This window comes from Pocillopora verrucosa, chromosome 5 (assembly GCF_036669915.1).
Source record: "Pocillopora verrucosa isolate sample1 chromosome 5, ASM3666991v2, whole genome shotgun sequence".
NCBI classification, from domain to species: domain Eukaryota; kingdom Metazoa; phylum Cnidaria; class Anthozoa; order Scleractinia; family Pocilloporidae; genus Pocillopora; species Pocillopora verrucosa.
In genome coordinates, this window is record NC_089316.1 from 2,621,743 (window position 1) to 2,639,663 (window position 17,921).

The 17,921-nt window shown below is 37.4% G+C and overlaps 1 protein-coding gene across 1 annotated transcript in view; it reads right to left on the reverse strand.

Moving 5' to 3' along the window:
• LOC131768592 (cadherin-23) overlaps positions 1-13,587 on the reverse strand; it is a 36,712-nt gene extending 23,125 nt beyond the window's left edge. The window contains exons 1-26 of the mRNA XM_066167007.1: positions 13,510-13,587; positions 13,211-13,375; positions 11,903-11,965; positions 11,568-11,704; positions 11,224-11,295; positions 10,975-11,064; positions 10,032-10,130; positions 8,673-8,774; positions 8,358-8,483; positions 8,097-8,175; positions 7,289-7,392; positions 6,783-6,965; positions 6,338-6,472; positions 5,808-5,972; positions 5,334-5,401; positions 4,676-4,922; positions 4,102-4,140; positions 3,460-3,576; positions 3,023-3,151; positions 2,404-2,628; positions 2,060-2,296; positions 1,635-1,778; positions 1,228-1,408; positions 913-1,037; positions 272-583; positions 1-101 (exon numbers count right to left, since the gene is read on the reverse strand). The exon at positions 1-101 is cut by the window's left edge and continues 19 nt beyond it. Of these exons, the coding sequence (XP_066023104.1) occupies positions 1-101; positions 272-583; positions 913-1,037; positions 1,228-1,408; positions 1,635-1,778; positions 2,060-2,296; positions 2,404-2,628; positions 3,023-3,151; positions 3,460-3,576; positions 4,102-4,140; positions 4,676-4,922; positions 5,334-5,401; positions 5,808-5,972; positions 6,338-6,472; positions 6,783-6,965; positions 7,289-7,392; positions 8,097-8,175; positions 8,358-8,483; positions 8,673-8,774; positions 10,032-10,130; positions 10,975-11,064; positions 11,224-11,295; positions 11,568-11,704; positions 11,903-11,965; positions 13,211-13,286 (3,356 nt within the window). The 5' untranslated portion in view covers positions 13,287-13,375; positions 13,510-13,587. The remainder of the gene's footprint in view (positions 102-271; positions 584-912; positions 1,038-1,227; positions 1,409-1,634; positions 1,779-2,059; positions 2,297-2,403; positions 2,629-3,022; positions 3,152-3,459; positions 3,577-4,101; positions 4,141-4,675; positions 4,923-5,333; positions 5,402-5,807; positions 5,973-6,337; positions 6,473-6,782; positions 6,966-7,288; positions 7,393-8,096; positions 8,176-8,357; positions 8,484-8,672; positions 8,775-10,031; positions 10,131-10,974; positions 11,065-11,223; positions 11,296-11,567; positions 11,705-11,902; positions 11,966-13,210; positions 13,376-13,509) is intronic.
• Between the last annotated feature and the right edge of the window lie 4,334 nt (positions 13,588-17,921).

A 17,921-nucleotide genomic window follows, 5' to 3' on the forward strand; every position in this document is an offset into this window, starting at 1 on the left:
GCTTCCGAGTTCTCCTCAATGGATGCTTCGTAAGAACTCTCCTTGAACAGGGGGGGACTGTCGTTTTCATCAAGGACTGTGATGACAAGGTCTGCAAAAGCCTGCCACGAGAGAAAAAACAGTGGATCGTACGGAGCGCTACGTTTTGACACAGCACAATGGGAAAACTGAACCCACATGCAATGACAAAGGAGTCGGAAATCGAGCGTGAGCGGTGTTAAGCGAGCGCTGTTACCTCCGCGTAATTCCTTTCCCATTCCCGTGATCTTACCTTCCTACTGGAGGGACGGCCAGCATCTTCAGCCTGTATGCTTAGAATATACTCCTTCATCTTTTCCCTGTCTATGGACCCCTTTACAGTGACCACTCCAGTTTTATTATTAATTGCAAATGCCTCCCCAGTATTGCCACTGGTGATCTTATATGACACTCGACCATTGGCATCTTGGTCTTTGTCTGTTGCGTACACTGTTGCAACAAGCGTGCTCACGTTGGAGTTTTCTAACACACGACCATGATAGGTGGACTGGTTGAAAACTGGATCGTTGTCGTTCACATCGTCTACAACAATAGACACAACCGTCTAGAAAAAAAAAAAACTCGTCACTAGAATAACCTGGGATAAAACAAAAGAGCGTGGGAGCAATTTGATTTTCCACCGAAAAAGCTACTGTAGGTTCTACATTAGGTTCCTCTGCGAGATAAGGGTATTAGGTAGGTTCTGGTGCTATTCGAGTGATTTGTCACGAAGATGTTGACTCTCTGCCATCGCTGGCGTTCTTTGTTAAGGCATTCGCTCTCCCATAGCTCAACACAAACCAGCCGCTGCAAAGACTAAGACAGTTTTAATTGGACCATTTTAAAAGTAACTATTTTCCATCTCTAGGAGCTGGGTTGAAGAGATGCACTAACTTTATTGGATCTCTTTGGTTGGCCTTCGTCTTTTGCTTCAATAGTCAGGTTATACAAGGATTTTACTTCAGCATCCAGCGATCTCTTGACAAGAATGTAGCCGCCTGGCGTTATTTCAAAATTTCCTAAAAGAGTAGAAGAAAAGATCTTCGATAACACTGCTTAACCTCTATTTTTCATCAATTTCACACCTGAGTCAGACTTGCATTTAAATGTCAACATTTACAAGTGGAAATCACAGCAAAATCGGTGCACTGAAAAATTGGTGCCCCATCAAGGTCTTGTCATTAAATGTTACATATTCTATCAGCATACCATTGCTATTTCCTTCAGTAATATTATAAAAAACTTTGCCAGCAAATCCTAAATCTTTGTCCACTGCGGGGACCTGTATCACGTTACTTCCCGGCCGAGCAGCCTCGCTGATGCTGGTGGACTGGGGTGGATCAACGAATTGAGGAGTGTTGTCGTTAATGTCATTGACTATTATGGTGACCTGTAGGATTGGCGAAACAAGAATAAATGGTTAAAAGAATAAGTCTCTTCTACATGAAGCAGGTGGTAGATTAAAGATCATTTTTTAACATTCTTGATTTTGTACATCCTTTATCATGAATTCCCTTTTGCGGAGACAATGAGCACTAGACTAATGTATCATTCATATATGTTTTAACTGTCACATCATTTTTAAGACAATAAAAGGATGTAAAATTTTTTATTACCCTCACGGTAGAACTTTTTCGAGTATTTTCAGGCTCAGCTTGGTCCGTAGCTGTAATATCGAGAGAAAACACTCCTCTCTCTTGTGCATCTAAGGTCATCTCCGAGTTTTCTCGATCCAAGACTTTACGGACATATAAAACTCCCTAAAGAAATGTTGCGAAAGTCATTTAGTATTCAACAATACACGCCACATTGTTAATCAATCAATCAGTTAATTATTCGTTGAGAAACTGAATAGTTAAAAAACTTATCGAATAGTGACATCAAAGGATTAAAACCTTAAATACCAGTTTCAAAAAATATGACCACGGAAGGAAAACAGGCTGCATTTTTAAGACAATGTTGGTATCGGGTTCTTTCTTGTATTATTGAATTATCCTTTTTTTCACCTAATTCGTTTTTGCACAAATGTTCTTAACCTTACCGTCGATGAGTTTAGATGGAAATACCCATGCTGATCCCCAGAAAAGGTGTATACAATCTTGGAATTTGTTCCGTCGTCTTTGTCTGTAGCGTTAACATCGATGATGGCTTTATTGATGCTATCTGCTCCTTCATCAATAACTCTGATGTAGGTTGAGAGTGAGCCTGAAGGACTGGGAACAAACTCCGGAGAGTTGTCATTAATGTCCAGTATCTTAATGTGTAGCATAGAGTAGCCCTGCGATCAATGCAAAGTTTATGAGATAAATTATGGTCAATTTTTCAGAGAGCTTCCCTAACCATGCTTCGTACTGTGTATTTTCTTTTTTAATAGACCTAACTTACCCACAACATTGGAATTCCTCCATCAGTAACATTTATTGTCAGGTTGTAGCTGGAATGAAGTTCTCTGTCAAGGCCTGTTGGAGATATTTGCAGCACCCCTGTGTTACTGTTCAGGATGAATTCTCCATTTTGACCCGCAGAAATGGCGTATGTTAGCTTCTTGTTTCTGCCTTCATCTTGGTCGGAAGCTTGGAAAGTGTAAACTATTGTTCCTCCACCTTTACCCTGCAAAATGTAACGAAATAAAATGACATACACAGAATTAAGTTGTGGCAAATGCTCTGCAGTGGCTCTTAATCCTCTGTTTCTGGGCCAAATTATAGTTTTGGAACACAGCACAAACCAGACTTCCCTGACAAAAAATATTTTGAGCTTCTAGGTCTAGAATCAAAACACACTCAATTCATATGCGATGCCAGGTCCGAATATTGAATCCTTACCAACTCGGTAGAAGGAGGAGAGCGCTCTCGACACGGGATTGTTTATCATTTACCAACTAAATTTTGATGAGGCATGTAGTTGGAAAGAGTCCAGCATCTCGAAAGCAAAATAGATAAAAACCACATAAGCGCCTGAAGAGTTTTAATTGCTCTTGATTCACTTAACATCGTAGACCTACCTCGCTAACGTTTGCTGTCAGATATGGTCCATCAAAGATCACCGGTGGGTTGTCATTTATATCAAGGACCGTAACAGCTAAAATAGTTTTCGTACTTCTGGATGGATCGCCATGATCGTAAGCCATGATCTGATAAAAAAGAAGAAAAATCATATTGATTCAATGATCTAACCCGTTGGTGAATTAAGTAAGAATAATTTGATTTCTTAGTGATACGATTCATCATTTTGGGCCTATTTTGTGCTTCCGACAATCCTTGATTCATAGAGCTTTGTTTACGTCTGAACAGGACGACCCAGGATTTCATACGTTGTGAATAAGACAAGCCTCTTTCCCCAAGAGCGGATCTCTACAGGGATCCACGAACTTTCTGCTACTTTGCATTTTGCTGCATAACAAATAAAACATAAAAATAAAGAAAGATCTCAACAACATACCATGAGCGAATACGAGGAAACTGTTTCCCGGTCTAGTTTCAGCGTAGTGGTTACTATTCCACTTTCATTTATTGCAAAGGCATTTGTAGTATTGCCATCCGTTATGTTGAAGGAAATCTACACAGTCACATCGAAAGAAAAACATTGTATTACCATAATTATATTTCTCGCTAAAAAAAATGAATCAAGCTTGCTAATTAACAATTAGTCTCATCTTCCTCATGTAGATATCTTCTACCTGTCGGTAAAATAGTCCTTGACTGTAGTTTTACCCTGAGAGTTTCACCATCGCTAAATTAGTTAATCCCTCTCAATTGTTTTGACGAAACCATGACAATAGTAACTGAGGCTGTGATTGGTCGTAACCTATCATAGAGCAATTCTCATGCGCCATATCGGGCTCCAATACCTAAATCTGATTGGTCCATTACCCAATTTTATTGTTTCATACTGCTTTCTGATTGGTTATGGACCATTAGGAGCCCATACTACACTTTCCCGATTTTATTTGATGACACTAGTTTGTTTACTTCAGTAGGCTTTCATCTTCGTTACAACTACAGCTCCATTCACAGCCAGCCTGTGCTTCAAACTCGGAAAACAATGAACATTAACATTAAACACTTTTAAACAAATCTTTACCCGTGCATTATCTCCGGAGTCTAAATCTGATGCTGACACCTAAAAAATGAACAGAACACAGCGTTATTCATCACCGTATTGAGCATTGTCCAAACCCGTGACCATTGCCTTCGTTCACTCTTGCCTTTCGATTCGTATATATTGAGATTTCCTGACGGTATGACTTCCGTCCTTCGCTATTACAGTTAACCTCCGTTTTGTTCCGTGACACGGAGACTGGTAACTGCATCCTCTGTAATTGGCATGTTTTGTGACATTTCAAGTAAACTGGACCTGCAGGTATGATTCTTAATAATTCTAGGATTAAGGAGAGGCTTAAAGCGAAGCGGGTGTCCTTTAATAAGGCGCCACATTAGGTTGTGCAAGATGGTTGTGACACTTCTCCATAATAACAAGCAAAAGTTATAATTTCTAAATAAATAACACTGTAAAAGTGAAGGATGTTGTTTCGATGCTGGCAAAAATTACCCGAGCTATTTTCAGTTTGAGATGCCAAATCGCTAAAGAATCTGAAATTCCGTTTACCCGGTTAAAATTCTCGGAGGGTCTCATTTATTAAAATAAAGGCACTGACCTGATAAACAAAAATATTTTCAGTTTGGTTTTCCATGATCTCCACAGCATATGGAGTCTTCAGAAACACAGGATCATTATCATTAACGTCTCTCAAGAAAACACGGATTTTAGTCACGTAAGTTTTGTCTTCCTCATAAAATCTTCCACCATCATTGGCGAGCAGGAAGAACATGAATTCTTTGTTCTGTTCGTAATCCAGTACTTTGCTCGCGCGAATAGAACCATTTGAGGAGTCTACCGTGAAGCTGCATCAAGAAAAACAATATAATAATAATTAAAAGAGTCTGCATGCACTTGGAGAATATGTCTCAGAACGTCTTAACGCTGTGGAGGTCTATCACAGGTTACCTGGAGTATTGAATTGCTGTCGTTTCCAGTCAAGTCGCTTTCGCTAACTTCGGAGAATACATAAATAAGCAAAGACATTTTACCTGTGCTTCTAACAGTTTGTGGGAAGAAAAACACGATGGGATTTCAGGTATATGCTTATGAACAAATCAAAGAGACCTCTGATGGAGGTTAAAGCCAGACAATACGATCAGAAGCTTAGCACAAACCACTAAGTCACTACATCTCCCACAGTTCTCAAATGATCCTGCTCTTGTCAATGATCAGTAAGACTCTTTATAATTACTATTCAATATATCAAATATTACCTTGCTGCACCAGTGCCATACAACTCATATTTTATTTCTCCATAAGAACCAAGATCAGCATCTGTGGCCTAAGATAAAATGAAAAGGATTGCATTGGAATCTCAGCACTCAATGTCACCGAATTTGGTAAAATAAGAGGCAGTGTACTGTACATATAGCAGTCAAGAAGTTCCATAATCCTGAAAATTTTGTAGTTTTGAGAAAACATCTTTCATCCCCAAGAGCTCTCCCGCCCTGATCATGACTTGAAATCGACTCACAGCCCCTGGGTTCCTGAGGATGTACGTTTCCTAGAATGTCACGATGTTTGACCATTCTCACACGTTTATTCCATCAATTTAGCTCTATTTTTATCGCAACTCAATCCAATCGGTACAAATGCAATGGGTGATCCCATTCGCCAAAGTTCTAGCGGAAACGTGAACTGACTTCAACAAACATAAAACAAAATAGAAAGGAATAGCAAATACGCACCATAACTGTTCCGATCACAAAGCCTTCATGGATTTCCTCATCGTAAGTGAAGTTGTACGAACTTTGGTTGAACTTGGGCTCGTTATCATTTATGTTGATCAAATCAACTTCCACGATGGCAAAACCGGAAAGCCTCTCTTCACTTTCACTTTCGTTTGCAAATACCTTGAAACACAAACAAATAAAATTAATCATAGGCTTGAATCCCTCCCATAGCTTACTGAAAACGAGAAATACCATCAAAAATTGCGTTTTCCAACTTCATCAGATGGTCAAGAAGTAATTTAGTGCAAAAAAACAATTGCTGCCCCCTTTCTCCGATTCACTGTTGTTTATCAAAGTTATGTAAGTGGTACTTCTCAGCTACCAACATTGTAAAGTGGAAGTAGGGGGATACATCATGTTAGATCACACGGTGAACAATTATCTCTTGTGATGCTAACATGTCGCAACTCATTTTGCGACCGGTTGTAGGTACACAAAAAAAAATTTTGAAAATCTTTATGAATTAAAGTTGCAATTTATATTACCTTGAAAGAGAAGTTAGCCTTATGTCGCTCATAATCCAAGGTCGCATTAACTTTGAGGAGACCAGACGATTGGTCGATTGTGAAGTATTTGCTGTCCTCTCCTGATAAAGAATATTGGAAGCGGCGATTCTGAGGCTGAAAGAGACGTTAAATAATTAATCAGTAACAATTGTGTCAAGAAGAACAGATGTTGTGAAACATGTAAAGGAAGAGAAAATCAAAATAATGCAAAGTTTTACTATCGTAGTAAATTCTCAAGCGTGGAACCATCCACAAAGCAAATACAGCATGTTAACTTGGCATTCCCCCCAGAATTTGTTTTTCTTAGTTTTTTTACTCTTCCTTACAATTTTATGATCGTATTGATTATAAAGTTATTATATTTTCCTTTCCCCGCTCTGCCTAACGAACCCTATTAATGAGACACTCTTGCAGTATTTCTTACATAGATGTCTTTGTCTTGTACGTTCAACTGATTAGTTATTACGTATCCTGGTTGAGCCAGATCCTCTCGAATATTAAAGTCGTAACGATTCTGCAGAAACTGGGGCGAGTTGTCATTCGTGTCCAGCACTGTTACGAGTACTACGGCCGTGGAGTTGGAAGCTGGATCAACTACTTCAGATGCCTGTTAGGTTCAGGGAAATATACAGACGTTAATCAGCATTAGATCAATTGGGGGCCAAAGCACTTGACTAAGCTCTGTGACTAGTTGTGAAATTTTTCGTCTGTTACGTACTTTGCCTTGGAGCCGGCCATTTATGTTTACTTTTTGTTCTCATTAGCAATTTGTAATATTTTCCTTTATTCCGATTGGACCCTGTAATTACCCTAGCTTTGCTTTTACGACACGCTCAACTAAAAAGTGGGTTCTTCACTTTTTTCTTTCAAGAACTTCATTTGGGGTTTACTGGACATATGAAACTAAATCTTAAGATGAATCCATATTACTTTGACAGTTATTCTAAAGAAGTCAGTCTTTTCAGCATCAATGGTGCCATTGACTGTAATATTTCCCGAACTCTTGTCAATATCAAACAGTCCTTCGTCATTTCCTGGTGGAAAGCAAAGAAAAAAAAAACAGGTGAATCAAAACGAGGCGAACGAATAATGAAACAGAAATTCATAGAATGGTGTGTGAGTTGATGAAAGAGTTAATGAATTATGAAGAGTGGCGGCTTCCGGGAAGGAAGTTGTTTGCTTACTATTCTCTCAATTCAGATCACACTGGTTAAAAACAAGAAATAAAGCAGGGGTTCAGGGTCATTCCAATAAGACTGTTAAATTTTGTACAGTGCATTTTGCCGCTTTTCTCTCCTTAATTTGATAAATAAATAAACCTTGACTCTGCTCTGTTCTGTTGTAAAGCACGCAGGAAGTGGTTAGAGCATGGAAGAAGTGTAGGGAAAAAGTACGAGAAATTGTTGAGTGTTTCTTACTACCTCTTCATAAAGTAAGGTCAATCAGGGCGCTTGGCATGTCCTTTGTTTGGTTCTTCTATTGCTACTTAACAGCTCACTCGTTCCGAAATTTCACTTACTATTTACGAAAAAAAGCTTGAGAGAAGTCCGGGAATAGTCGGACATAGTACAAATAAGCAGATGGCGTGACAGCTTTAGCTCAGCTCAGCTCCATGTTTTGTACTCTGATATAATACGCTCTTTCAACCAAATACAGCGCGCGTTATATCCGAAATTTATTATAATCTGGTATTATTACATTCCTCAAAAGTTTTACCCTATTGTTGAAGAATATTTACCATCTATGATCTCATATTCGACTGCATTTCCAACACCAGAGTCTCCATCGACTGCTTGAACTTGAACAATCAAGGAGCCCTGGAAAGGAAAGAGATACCGTAGAAATTCGTTTCAAGTCAATTCCTACTGACGTAAAAGATCAACGTCATCTACCACAGTGATTGCAAGCTCATGATCAAATACATTTGACGAATGTACGGTTCCGTCCAAAGGTAGCATGAAAATACAAACGCAAGTGCATCAGTTGAAACAAAGTGTACCTTTGGTTTGTTCTCTGGAATGGACTCGAGGTAAATGGGTCTCAGGAAACTAGGCGGGTTATCACTGACATCTGAAACATCAACGATGACCGTTGTCTTTGACTCCAGAGGAGGATCTCCGCCATCCTGGGGAAAGTAAAAGAAATCAAGAACTAAAAAAAGAAAAAGATGTGTTTCGTTAGTTCATCGCAAACGCGCGTAGTAGTTCAAGACCTTAATAAACCCGCGCGCCTAACAGTTGTTCAAGATATTCTTGCATGAACTAATTATTGGCAGAAATTATCGGTTCAAATGTTAGTTTTTAATATTACTTACCTTTGCTGTAACAAATAGCGTGTACCGCTGCACTTTCTCGAAGTCGAGAGATCCATTGATGGTTATTTTTCCTAAATGATTGTCGATCGCGAAGGTATCCGTCTGCAAAGGATACAAGCTTTGTCAAATAATTCTATATCTAATGAACAACACGCAAAAGTTGCATTGATACTAGAATATTTAGGTTAATGCCGGAAGCCACATACAAAGGAAAAAACCAAAAAGAAAATATACTCATGGCTGAAAAACCAGGTCCTGTAAGCAAAACGAGAATGTGACAGGCAAAAGTAGTAAGAATGAAAGATGATAGGTACAATACAGATAACATTTTGGGTGAAACAACCGAAGAAGATGAAGAATAGAAGAGAAGAGTAACCCCCTAACCTTCCAAGGAGTTATCCAGCCCTTCAAAGAGAGATAAATGAAAAATATTAACAGGAAATTAGAAGAGAGATAAATGGTTTCATTTTTATGGTACTGTGATTACAGCAAGAAGCATAAGACATAAATGTTTTAGTTTATACATTAGAGAAAGATCTCTGGACTCACGCAGAGTACCAACTGAGTAGCACTACACTTCAAAGCTGCATAAACTCCCGATGATGTTTTAACGAATAAAGAATTCTGACAGGATAGTTCTTTCAGTACTCAGTAAGGAAATAAATTGGTGATTATAAAAGGGAAGAAAAACTAGACCGCATCAGATTCCTCTTGAACATGGAAAGGGTCAACAGCTGAGAGAGGAAAGCATAACAGATAGAGGAAAGCAGATACAAGAAAGCAGGTTAATAGAATCAACATGATGTACCGATGTAAATGCAGATATCAACCACAGCGAAGAAAAAATTGTTACATGAGCATTTGATCTAAGAGAAGAAGACGGCGTTAAGTTGCTACAAGAATATAAATCATCTCACTCCTTACTGTTTTAAAAATCGATGAAAAAAGGAAAAAGATGATGTCGGATTGAAGAGAACCTCGATGGGACAGACTTTGAATACGAGATTTGCTTTCAGGTTTTCGAGAAATTAAGGGAAATATACAACATGTAATTTTATGTGATAAACAAACTTGGCTTACTTATTATAATTAGACGAAGGTGATCCCTTACCTGGTTAAAAGACCAGAAAACTGTTGGCGTGTGGGTGTTTCGTTTTCTGTACTGCACCATTTTTGCTAAAACTTGTTCTCTAATGTTGACGACTATTTGTTTTTCTTCCTGCTTAAATAGGTCAAGGCTCGAACACGGCCTTTGTTTGACTATTGGAGGTCGAAGGGATATCGCTCTTCGAATGTAAAGGTCTCTACTGTGATGTAGAATAGTTTCAAAACGATTCACAGCTTAGGCTACACTTTTACCTTCGTCGAAGGACTGAACATGTAAGACACAACCGCATTTGCTCCTACGTCTTTGTCGATGGCGCTAACTTGAATCACAAGATCGCCGACCGTGTCATTCTGTTGAAGAATTTCATGAAATATTACTTGAACAATGTGTACTATGAAATTGGAGAATCCCTGTCATTAAATGTATACTCTTTTATTGCTTTCGTCGTCTTTCTCTAAAGACAGTGAAAACCGATTTATTTCCTCATTTCATTCTCCCTTTTCAGGTAGGCCTCGATCCGGATTACTCAAACCAAAGTCCACCATTCTTCACTGAATAAGGATGGATAAGAGTCACAATATTAAGCTTCTCAATGAAATGATAGAAGTATTTATATCAGTGATTATCTCAGCTACCCATGATACCCCTCCACTTACCCAACATTAACCCTAACTTGTTATTAATTGACTGTTGTTGGGTTGGGGGAGGGGTAGGTGGGCAGTTGCCTAGATACTGATATTGATCCTAGGGAAGCCTTATTACTTTATTGCTTTTTTCCAAATTTTGACAATGACGAAACACATAACCCTCCTCTTTGCAAATAGTGTGTGGGGCCTCTAACGGCATCTTATGCCACATGAAATGAAATTGAATATGTCAGTGAGACGGAGCCTGCATGAGCAGTTAATTTTCCTTATCCCTGAAGACCAAAACGTCTAAGCATAAACAATGTGTTCTTGCAAAGACAGCACAATTGTACCGGTCAGCTAAGGACCCTCGATTGCTTTTTAGGTTTGGGGTTCAGCTAAACTGACCCTCGATCTTCGGCACCACAGTTCAGCAATTCACCCAATTTAGCAAACCGGGCGAGAGAAATTAGCTAAGCATCTTTTTATTTGTGTTTAAATACGAGACTTAACACCTGACATAAGGGTCAATAATCTGAATTAACTGTTAACGATTCAATCTGCTTACCTCAGCAACTCTGGCCAGATAGGGTGTACTTATAAAGGTCGGTGTGTCGTCATTGACGTCCATGACAATCAGTGTAAATTTTTTTGGCGTCTAAAGAGGAAAACGCAACCAAACATACAAATTACAGTTGTTTTAATCAATAAGGCAAAACTCCTCAAGACGCCTATTAACTACTCTTAGAAAGGAACTTAAGAAGGATTTTTTTTTCTACCATAACAACAGCATTGAGTAAATTTCAGGAGTACATACCTTCCGTTCGTCTAAGTTACAACCAGAACATAGGTCGGCAACGAACACGGTGAAATAATATCTATCTTCCACCTATGAAATACAAAAAAAAAAAGAAGATATTTTAATGAGAAATTTCAAGCAGTATATACTTGGCAGAGGGGGTTGCCCAAACATGAATTCCGTTATTCTAAAGTCTAGCAGAGTAAACCTAAAGGTCTGAGATTCGATTCCTCCTGGAGGAACCAGATTTCTCTTTCATCCTGCACTTGCCATTGTCAAATGAAAAGCGCTTCTATATTCGACAACCGAACTCAAAATTTACGATCTCTCTTCGTCTCTTGAAATAAAGATACATGACCAACCTCTCTGTCTAGAGGAGCTTTGAGAGTCAAGTTTCCACTGTTGTCAATTTGTAGTAGATCCTGACTGGCTGAATCCAGAGAGAACCTTAAAGGGTCATTTTCAGGGTCTGTAGCTTTGATATACCCCACAGATGAACCTTGAACAACAAAGAAATTAGAATTTAAGGAAATTGAGATGCACGGAAAAGCTTTGTTCAAAATTGCAGGGAATGTCATGGGAATTTTGCTCTCCTCTTCACGGAAAATAAGAGATTGATAAACAGAATGTTAGAAATTAGAAATTTAGAAAATAAGTCAATAGTTAGATTAATAAGTAATCAAATCTATATACTTACCCACAGTTTTATTTTCAAAAACTGTGACAAATGGCGGCGCCTGAAATGAAGGTCTTAGATTACCTGAGGAGCCGGATACCACATCATTAGTGCTTGAAATATCAAAGCAGTATTAAGGTATAGAGCGTAAAGGGGAGATTGTAATTCATGTTAACAATTCTAATGACAACTACAGTAAACTAAACATCAGTATGTCCTATAGCTGAATGTCTTTATTACGTAAAATATTGGAACAGATGTTTAGGAGAAAAAATTAAGAGCAACGTTGCATTAAGAGAAAAATTGCATCTGTTTAAGAGTTTATTTAGTTTATATACAAATAATAATATACAAATATAAATTTAGAACTCATACAATTAAAAAAGGAAAAGCAAATTTATTTCACACAACTTTATTTCACTTCGCCACTATTTGATTGCGGAAGTCGAATATCACGCCATATGAACACTACCGCGTACTCTGTATTGTGAATGTAACAAAAGGATGAAAGAGACATTTCCCTTAGGCTACGCGACCATATCAGTAAATCTTGATCCTGATTTCGCTACCATATTTCGCAGAAAAACTCCTATTTTACAGTCACTTTTGATCTTAAAATAGCCTTGAAAGCATGTTTTAACTTAGTAGGAAGGAAGGAAATACTATATTTAAATCAGCAGTCATTCAAATGTTTTTCGCCAAGTCGATTATAGAGAGGAATAACTTTAAATTGTCGCTCTAAAAAAGGCAGCCATCTTGAAAAATGTATTTCACCGTCATTTCTTTTTTGAAGTTAAATGCGTGTCTTTTAATGCAACAGAAATTTAGCTCCGATAAAAATTGTTAGCTCTGTCAACTTTACGGTTCACTAAACCAACAAGTATAGTGAAAGTGCGTCTGGAATATTCACATGTCTGTTGTCAATTTTTGAAAGCGCAGGTTCTTACGTTAATATGCAAGAATATTTATTCAAAATTAAGGTCGGTGCCCTCGGTTATATTTCTTTCTTTAAGAGTGAGGCATGGAATTAAAAGAAATAACTCACACTTTACAAAAAGCAGTTGGCGCGACCGCCTTTGCGGCTTTGATAACAAACAACACGCTTGAAAATTTCCCCGACGGCTTCAAAGTTTGATTCATTAAAACCGCATAGCGGTGATCATCTTTTATCCACCTACGATGTGGTTTGGAGTCATTGATGATACTAACTCTAACTGGCTTAGAAAATTGTGTCCTCGGTCCTCCCTGTACAACTTCATGTGCTTAGTGAGTCTCGTTAGTCCGCACATTGCATATATTATGATATCGTTTTGTTCAAAAGACACCTACCTTGGCTGTAACACATCTGAAAATTGATCACGCATATTAGGATAATTCTGAAGGCAATATTTTTCAAAGGTTCCATTTTCTCTTTCGTTTGCTAGCGCTCAACCATTTAACAGGTTTCCATTCCCGAGACATCGAATCCGCCTGGCGATTTTATCCACGACCAGCCTACAAATAGCATTTAAAATAAAACAAAAAAATTAGTCAGTGCAGTATTAAAAAAAACAATTACAAAAAACAGAGATTTACTTGCATAAAGTATTCGCGCTGAAAAAAACCCTTACCAGTTTCATTTTTCTTACCTGCGATTTGGCGAGCTTTGCACGCCTCGTGGAAAGTTTGGGTGATCGAAAATTTCCGGTCACTAAATCGAAACGGCGCCAAATTAACATAAACTCTTTATTTCCATGTGTCATTTGATCACAGTCTGAATTAATCTACTTCCTTTATTCACTTGGTAACTATAGCATTAGAAAATTTCTTGTCAACAATGTACTGCTTATCATGAAATAAGAGATCGATATAAACTCTGGAATATTTTTTTATTTGAATTTCAGTTCAGTGTTGTTTGTGAATTCATTTACAGCATCTCTCGATTTTAATTTTAGCTATTCTCTCGACCATGACGTTATCTCCATGCCGACCGCACTATTATAAATAATTCATGTAAAAACGCGAACCTTTTCTTTGTTTGAGCAGTAGGTGTTATGAAAACATTACTTAAGGGTTGTCCAATAGCTTTGGCGTGATTGATCCTCTTATCAAAACAAAGAAATTGTTCTATGACTAAGAAATTTCAAGGCTTAGAACCTTGAATTTGTGAATCCTGAGCTGATTTCAGTTTTAAACGATTTCTTTTCACGACTTAGCGAGGATATTGATACAGAGGTACCTGTAAGTGACCTGTCGCTCATGAACCGGGTCCAATCAATTAAATAAGCGAAGTAAGGCCTTTGCAATAAGGCTTTCGAGGCAATTAGCAACAAGTAATCGATGAAATTGTAAAATTTAAACCATCCTAGTGACATGTGGCAAGACCAGATTGTAACCCATCGCAATTCATAGCGACGGAGATCTATCGGCCACAAATTAAAACATGTGTTTCCACGTTAATGATTCGCACTACGTAGTTCGCTCAAAAACTTACGTTCATGGAGCTAGTGTCATAAAATTCAGTTGATTTATGGTTTCTGTTCCGATGCCAGTTGAGAATGAACCGTTAAAACACCGTTGTAAGACGTGGCTCTTGAATATGACTGTATCGTGGGCGCCTTGTGCTAATACCAGCAGAAACATCCCTCAAAGTTATGAATTTTTTATTACTGGTAATGTCCATAAATATACAGAACAAGCTCAGGTTTGGGGTTTTGCAACAATCAACACATTGTCATTGCGCAAGGATATGATAGCCTCTAACATGGCGTGAAACAAAAAACATTATCTTTACGAACCAAAACAAACCACAGCCACAAATGTAAAGGCTAGGTTACTAACAGTTGAAATAAGTTTTAGTTTTACTTTCTTCTGTGGCCACAGACTTAAGTTGCGGTTCAAACCTCGTTTGCTGTTCAGCACTATTAACACCTAGTAATACTCCATCTACAATTCTTGCCTTAAATATTAAATAATGTTATGTTTTTGTACATGTCATTGCATAGGAGGCACCAATTCGTGTTTAATTTAGAACCTTCTACTGGTCGGAAAGAATTACAACTCAAACTAAATTGGCCTGTACCAGGAAAATTGTAAAAGGTTTGTAAAAGAAAAATTTCCATGCTGCTCGCATTTTAACGATGCTCGTAACTTTCGCATTATTGTTTTAGAGATCTTTAAGAAAGAGACAAGAGAATATAAACAAATTCACAATCTTGATAGGAAACTTGAAAAAAAAAACCGCAAAACAATCAGTGATTGAGGAATATTTCTACTTCTATCAATGTTTATGAAATATAAACTTTTCTATTATCGGAAAAAGACAAAATAGCCTATTGGAATCAAATGAAAATAGTCTATAGCGTTTGAGCGTTACGATCATTAATACGCTTTAGAATATCTCCTGACAGCAATTTATTGACAGCTTATCCCTGGCGATGAAAATAGAAAAAAAAAATTTTTTCACCCTTCAAGTCTCCCTAGGCCTGTCCAAAAACTGATGTGTCACTTCGTGATCAGGAGACTTAGCTTGTGCAAAATTTGTCGACGTAAACTCGATGAGAATCCTTGATGTTTGAATAGTTGTTAATGTGGAAATTCTGTTCAGAATTCATTAGGAAGTTAGTGCTTGATAAATGTTTTCAAGAGAAAAAAAATGGACCATTTGGTATTTTGTATTACGTAATGACCATGTTGAGTCTTACTGAATGAAACGTATTGTTTATACGCAGTCTAGCTTGGCAGATAAATTTTATCAATTTTTACCTGAAAACACAAAGTTTTTTCTTTAATCGCAGGAAGTTGAAACTTGCCGCCACATTGTGGAAATCATCAGGCAATCTAAAAGATACATGAGGATTCCAGAAGAATTAGAAGCAAACATTAAAATACTAACAGTTATAATATCAATAATGATAATAAAAAGCTTGTTCACCTTTTCTTCATGAATAATTCCTTAGGCCATAAAACATCATAGTAGTCCTCTATTTGACCGTTGATAGCAAATAACGTGCAACTTTTTCAGTTGATAGCAAATAGCGTGTTGAATTCAAAGTTTTGAGCTTAAAACAACAAAATCGCTTTTGTTCACTGATCCTGAACGACAATTCATAAGAGCGTCACAAGGTCCTAAAATTAAATGGTTTCTCATTTTACCCGATAAATGACAACTCAAAACGGATTCATCTTTCATTATGGTTTGAGTTGAAGAATGTAAACATGGCATCTCAACTTGAGGATCGAGTGTCTCTGTAATTACATGACCCTCCATTTTATTTACTAAGAACTGAGCGTCTCGAACAGGCTGATGATAAATCTAAGATACTTTGAATGATAAGTTTTTACATACTAAGCTGAAATATACACGCAATTTAATTGGTTCTTACTGATATGATCTATAAGAGGGCAGACGCATAGATGGCATCACCATAGACAACATTTAGCTTATTTATTATGTAAAACAATTTTCAAGCACTTTTCTCACATTATGGGACATATCAGTACCAGTGTATGCCTGAAAACTACCCACAATACCTTTCGGAGTTGTTTCTATATAATTACACAAAGTTTCTCGAAACAGCTGTTTAACACAAAATACTTGAGTTGCTTGGGTGATTAAAGACATATGCACGCTCTGACTAATTAAAGATTCAGTCACTATAGATAATCCTGTAATCAACTTGCCTGAAGCAATCTTCACGAGGAATCAGTTATTGAAAATTTCTCCATGCTTCTCAAGGATGAAATGACGAAACAAATTTAGAAGATATGGATGCTTTCATAATCAGTGTCCGAACAATTATACTATAACAGTTTTTCACCCTAGTTTGATGAAGATTTTAAAAATAGATTTATCTCCCACTCTTTGCCTCAGAGATTGATTACTTGTCTATATTAACTTCGTATTTAGTGAGCAGTTGTTAAAAAGCAACAGATGAAGCCTAAAATGTCATTTTACTTTGCAAAGAAGAAAAAACTTTGTGTCTTTAAACGTTTTCGTGCGATGCAGTAAACATGTCAAAACTATTCAAGATATTAAAAAAATTGTATACTTAATACAATGGTTCCATAATCTTTGCCCTAATTCAGTCCTAAAGCTCATGATAGACCTATTCCAAAAGCATTGACTTTACAACGGATACAAGTTTTTCAGAGTGCACTGAATAAATGTTTTTTTTTTGTACTAAAAGCTTACATTGCCATGTGACCTTTTAGTAGCAAGGTTCAGAGATGCACGATTTTACCATGCGTGATTTCCAGATCAGAATGGTAAATGACAAACATTGCCAAAAAAGATTGAAATTATCAACTTAGAAAATCAAACAAATCCCACTACTAACCTCTTTTAAAGTGTCAAAACCGATACGCTCCTTTCTTTATCTCAGAATATAGTTAGAATAATAATAATAATAAGAGTATTTTTATCTTCGTCGTTTGAATATTGGCTGTCTCAATACCGGCAGGTGAAGTGAAATCATAAATAAGTAAAAATATCAAAATTTATTTCATGTCAATATTTTCCTTGCAAGGCCCATATTTGCCGCTTATTTGTTGGTTTAGAGTTTTTTCAAATGGAATTTCTCTTCTAGGACCTTGCGTGTTCTAGAATTGTCTATAGATGAATTTTTCCCTTTTCCTCGCCTAACGATTGTGATATTGTTTCGATCCTTATACCTAGAGATATTCCATTATGGTGCAAATTTGTCGTAGGTGATGAGAGGGAAGATTCACCCCATGATGTGCCTTGACAATGATTTACAGTATGATGACCACCCTGACCTTAACCACTATCGTATGGTGCAAGGTAACTATAGTTTTTGTCAACTTTATTTTTTCCATTGCAACTCATACCTTTATCAGTGGTATTGCATTGCCTACATGAAAACATTTCAGTTCACGACAGCTTTTTTAGCTGAAAAGGCTACCGTTTATAATTAACAGTGAAATCTAATTCTATTCCTGCCCAAGCTTGCCTCAAGCACGTAGCAAGCTAGGTTAGAAATGTAAATCGCACCGGTCGTGACACAAATAAAGGCACAGAAATTATTAAAATATCCAGTTG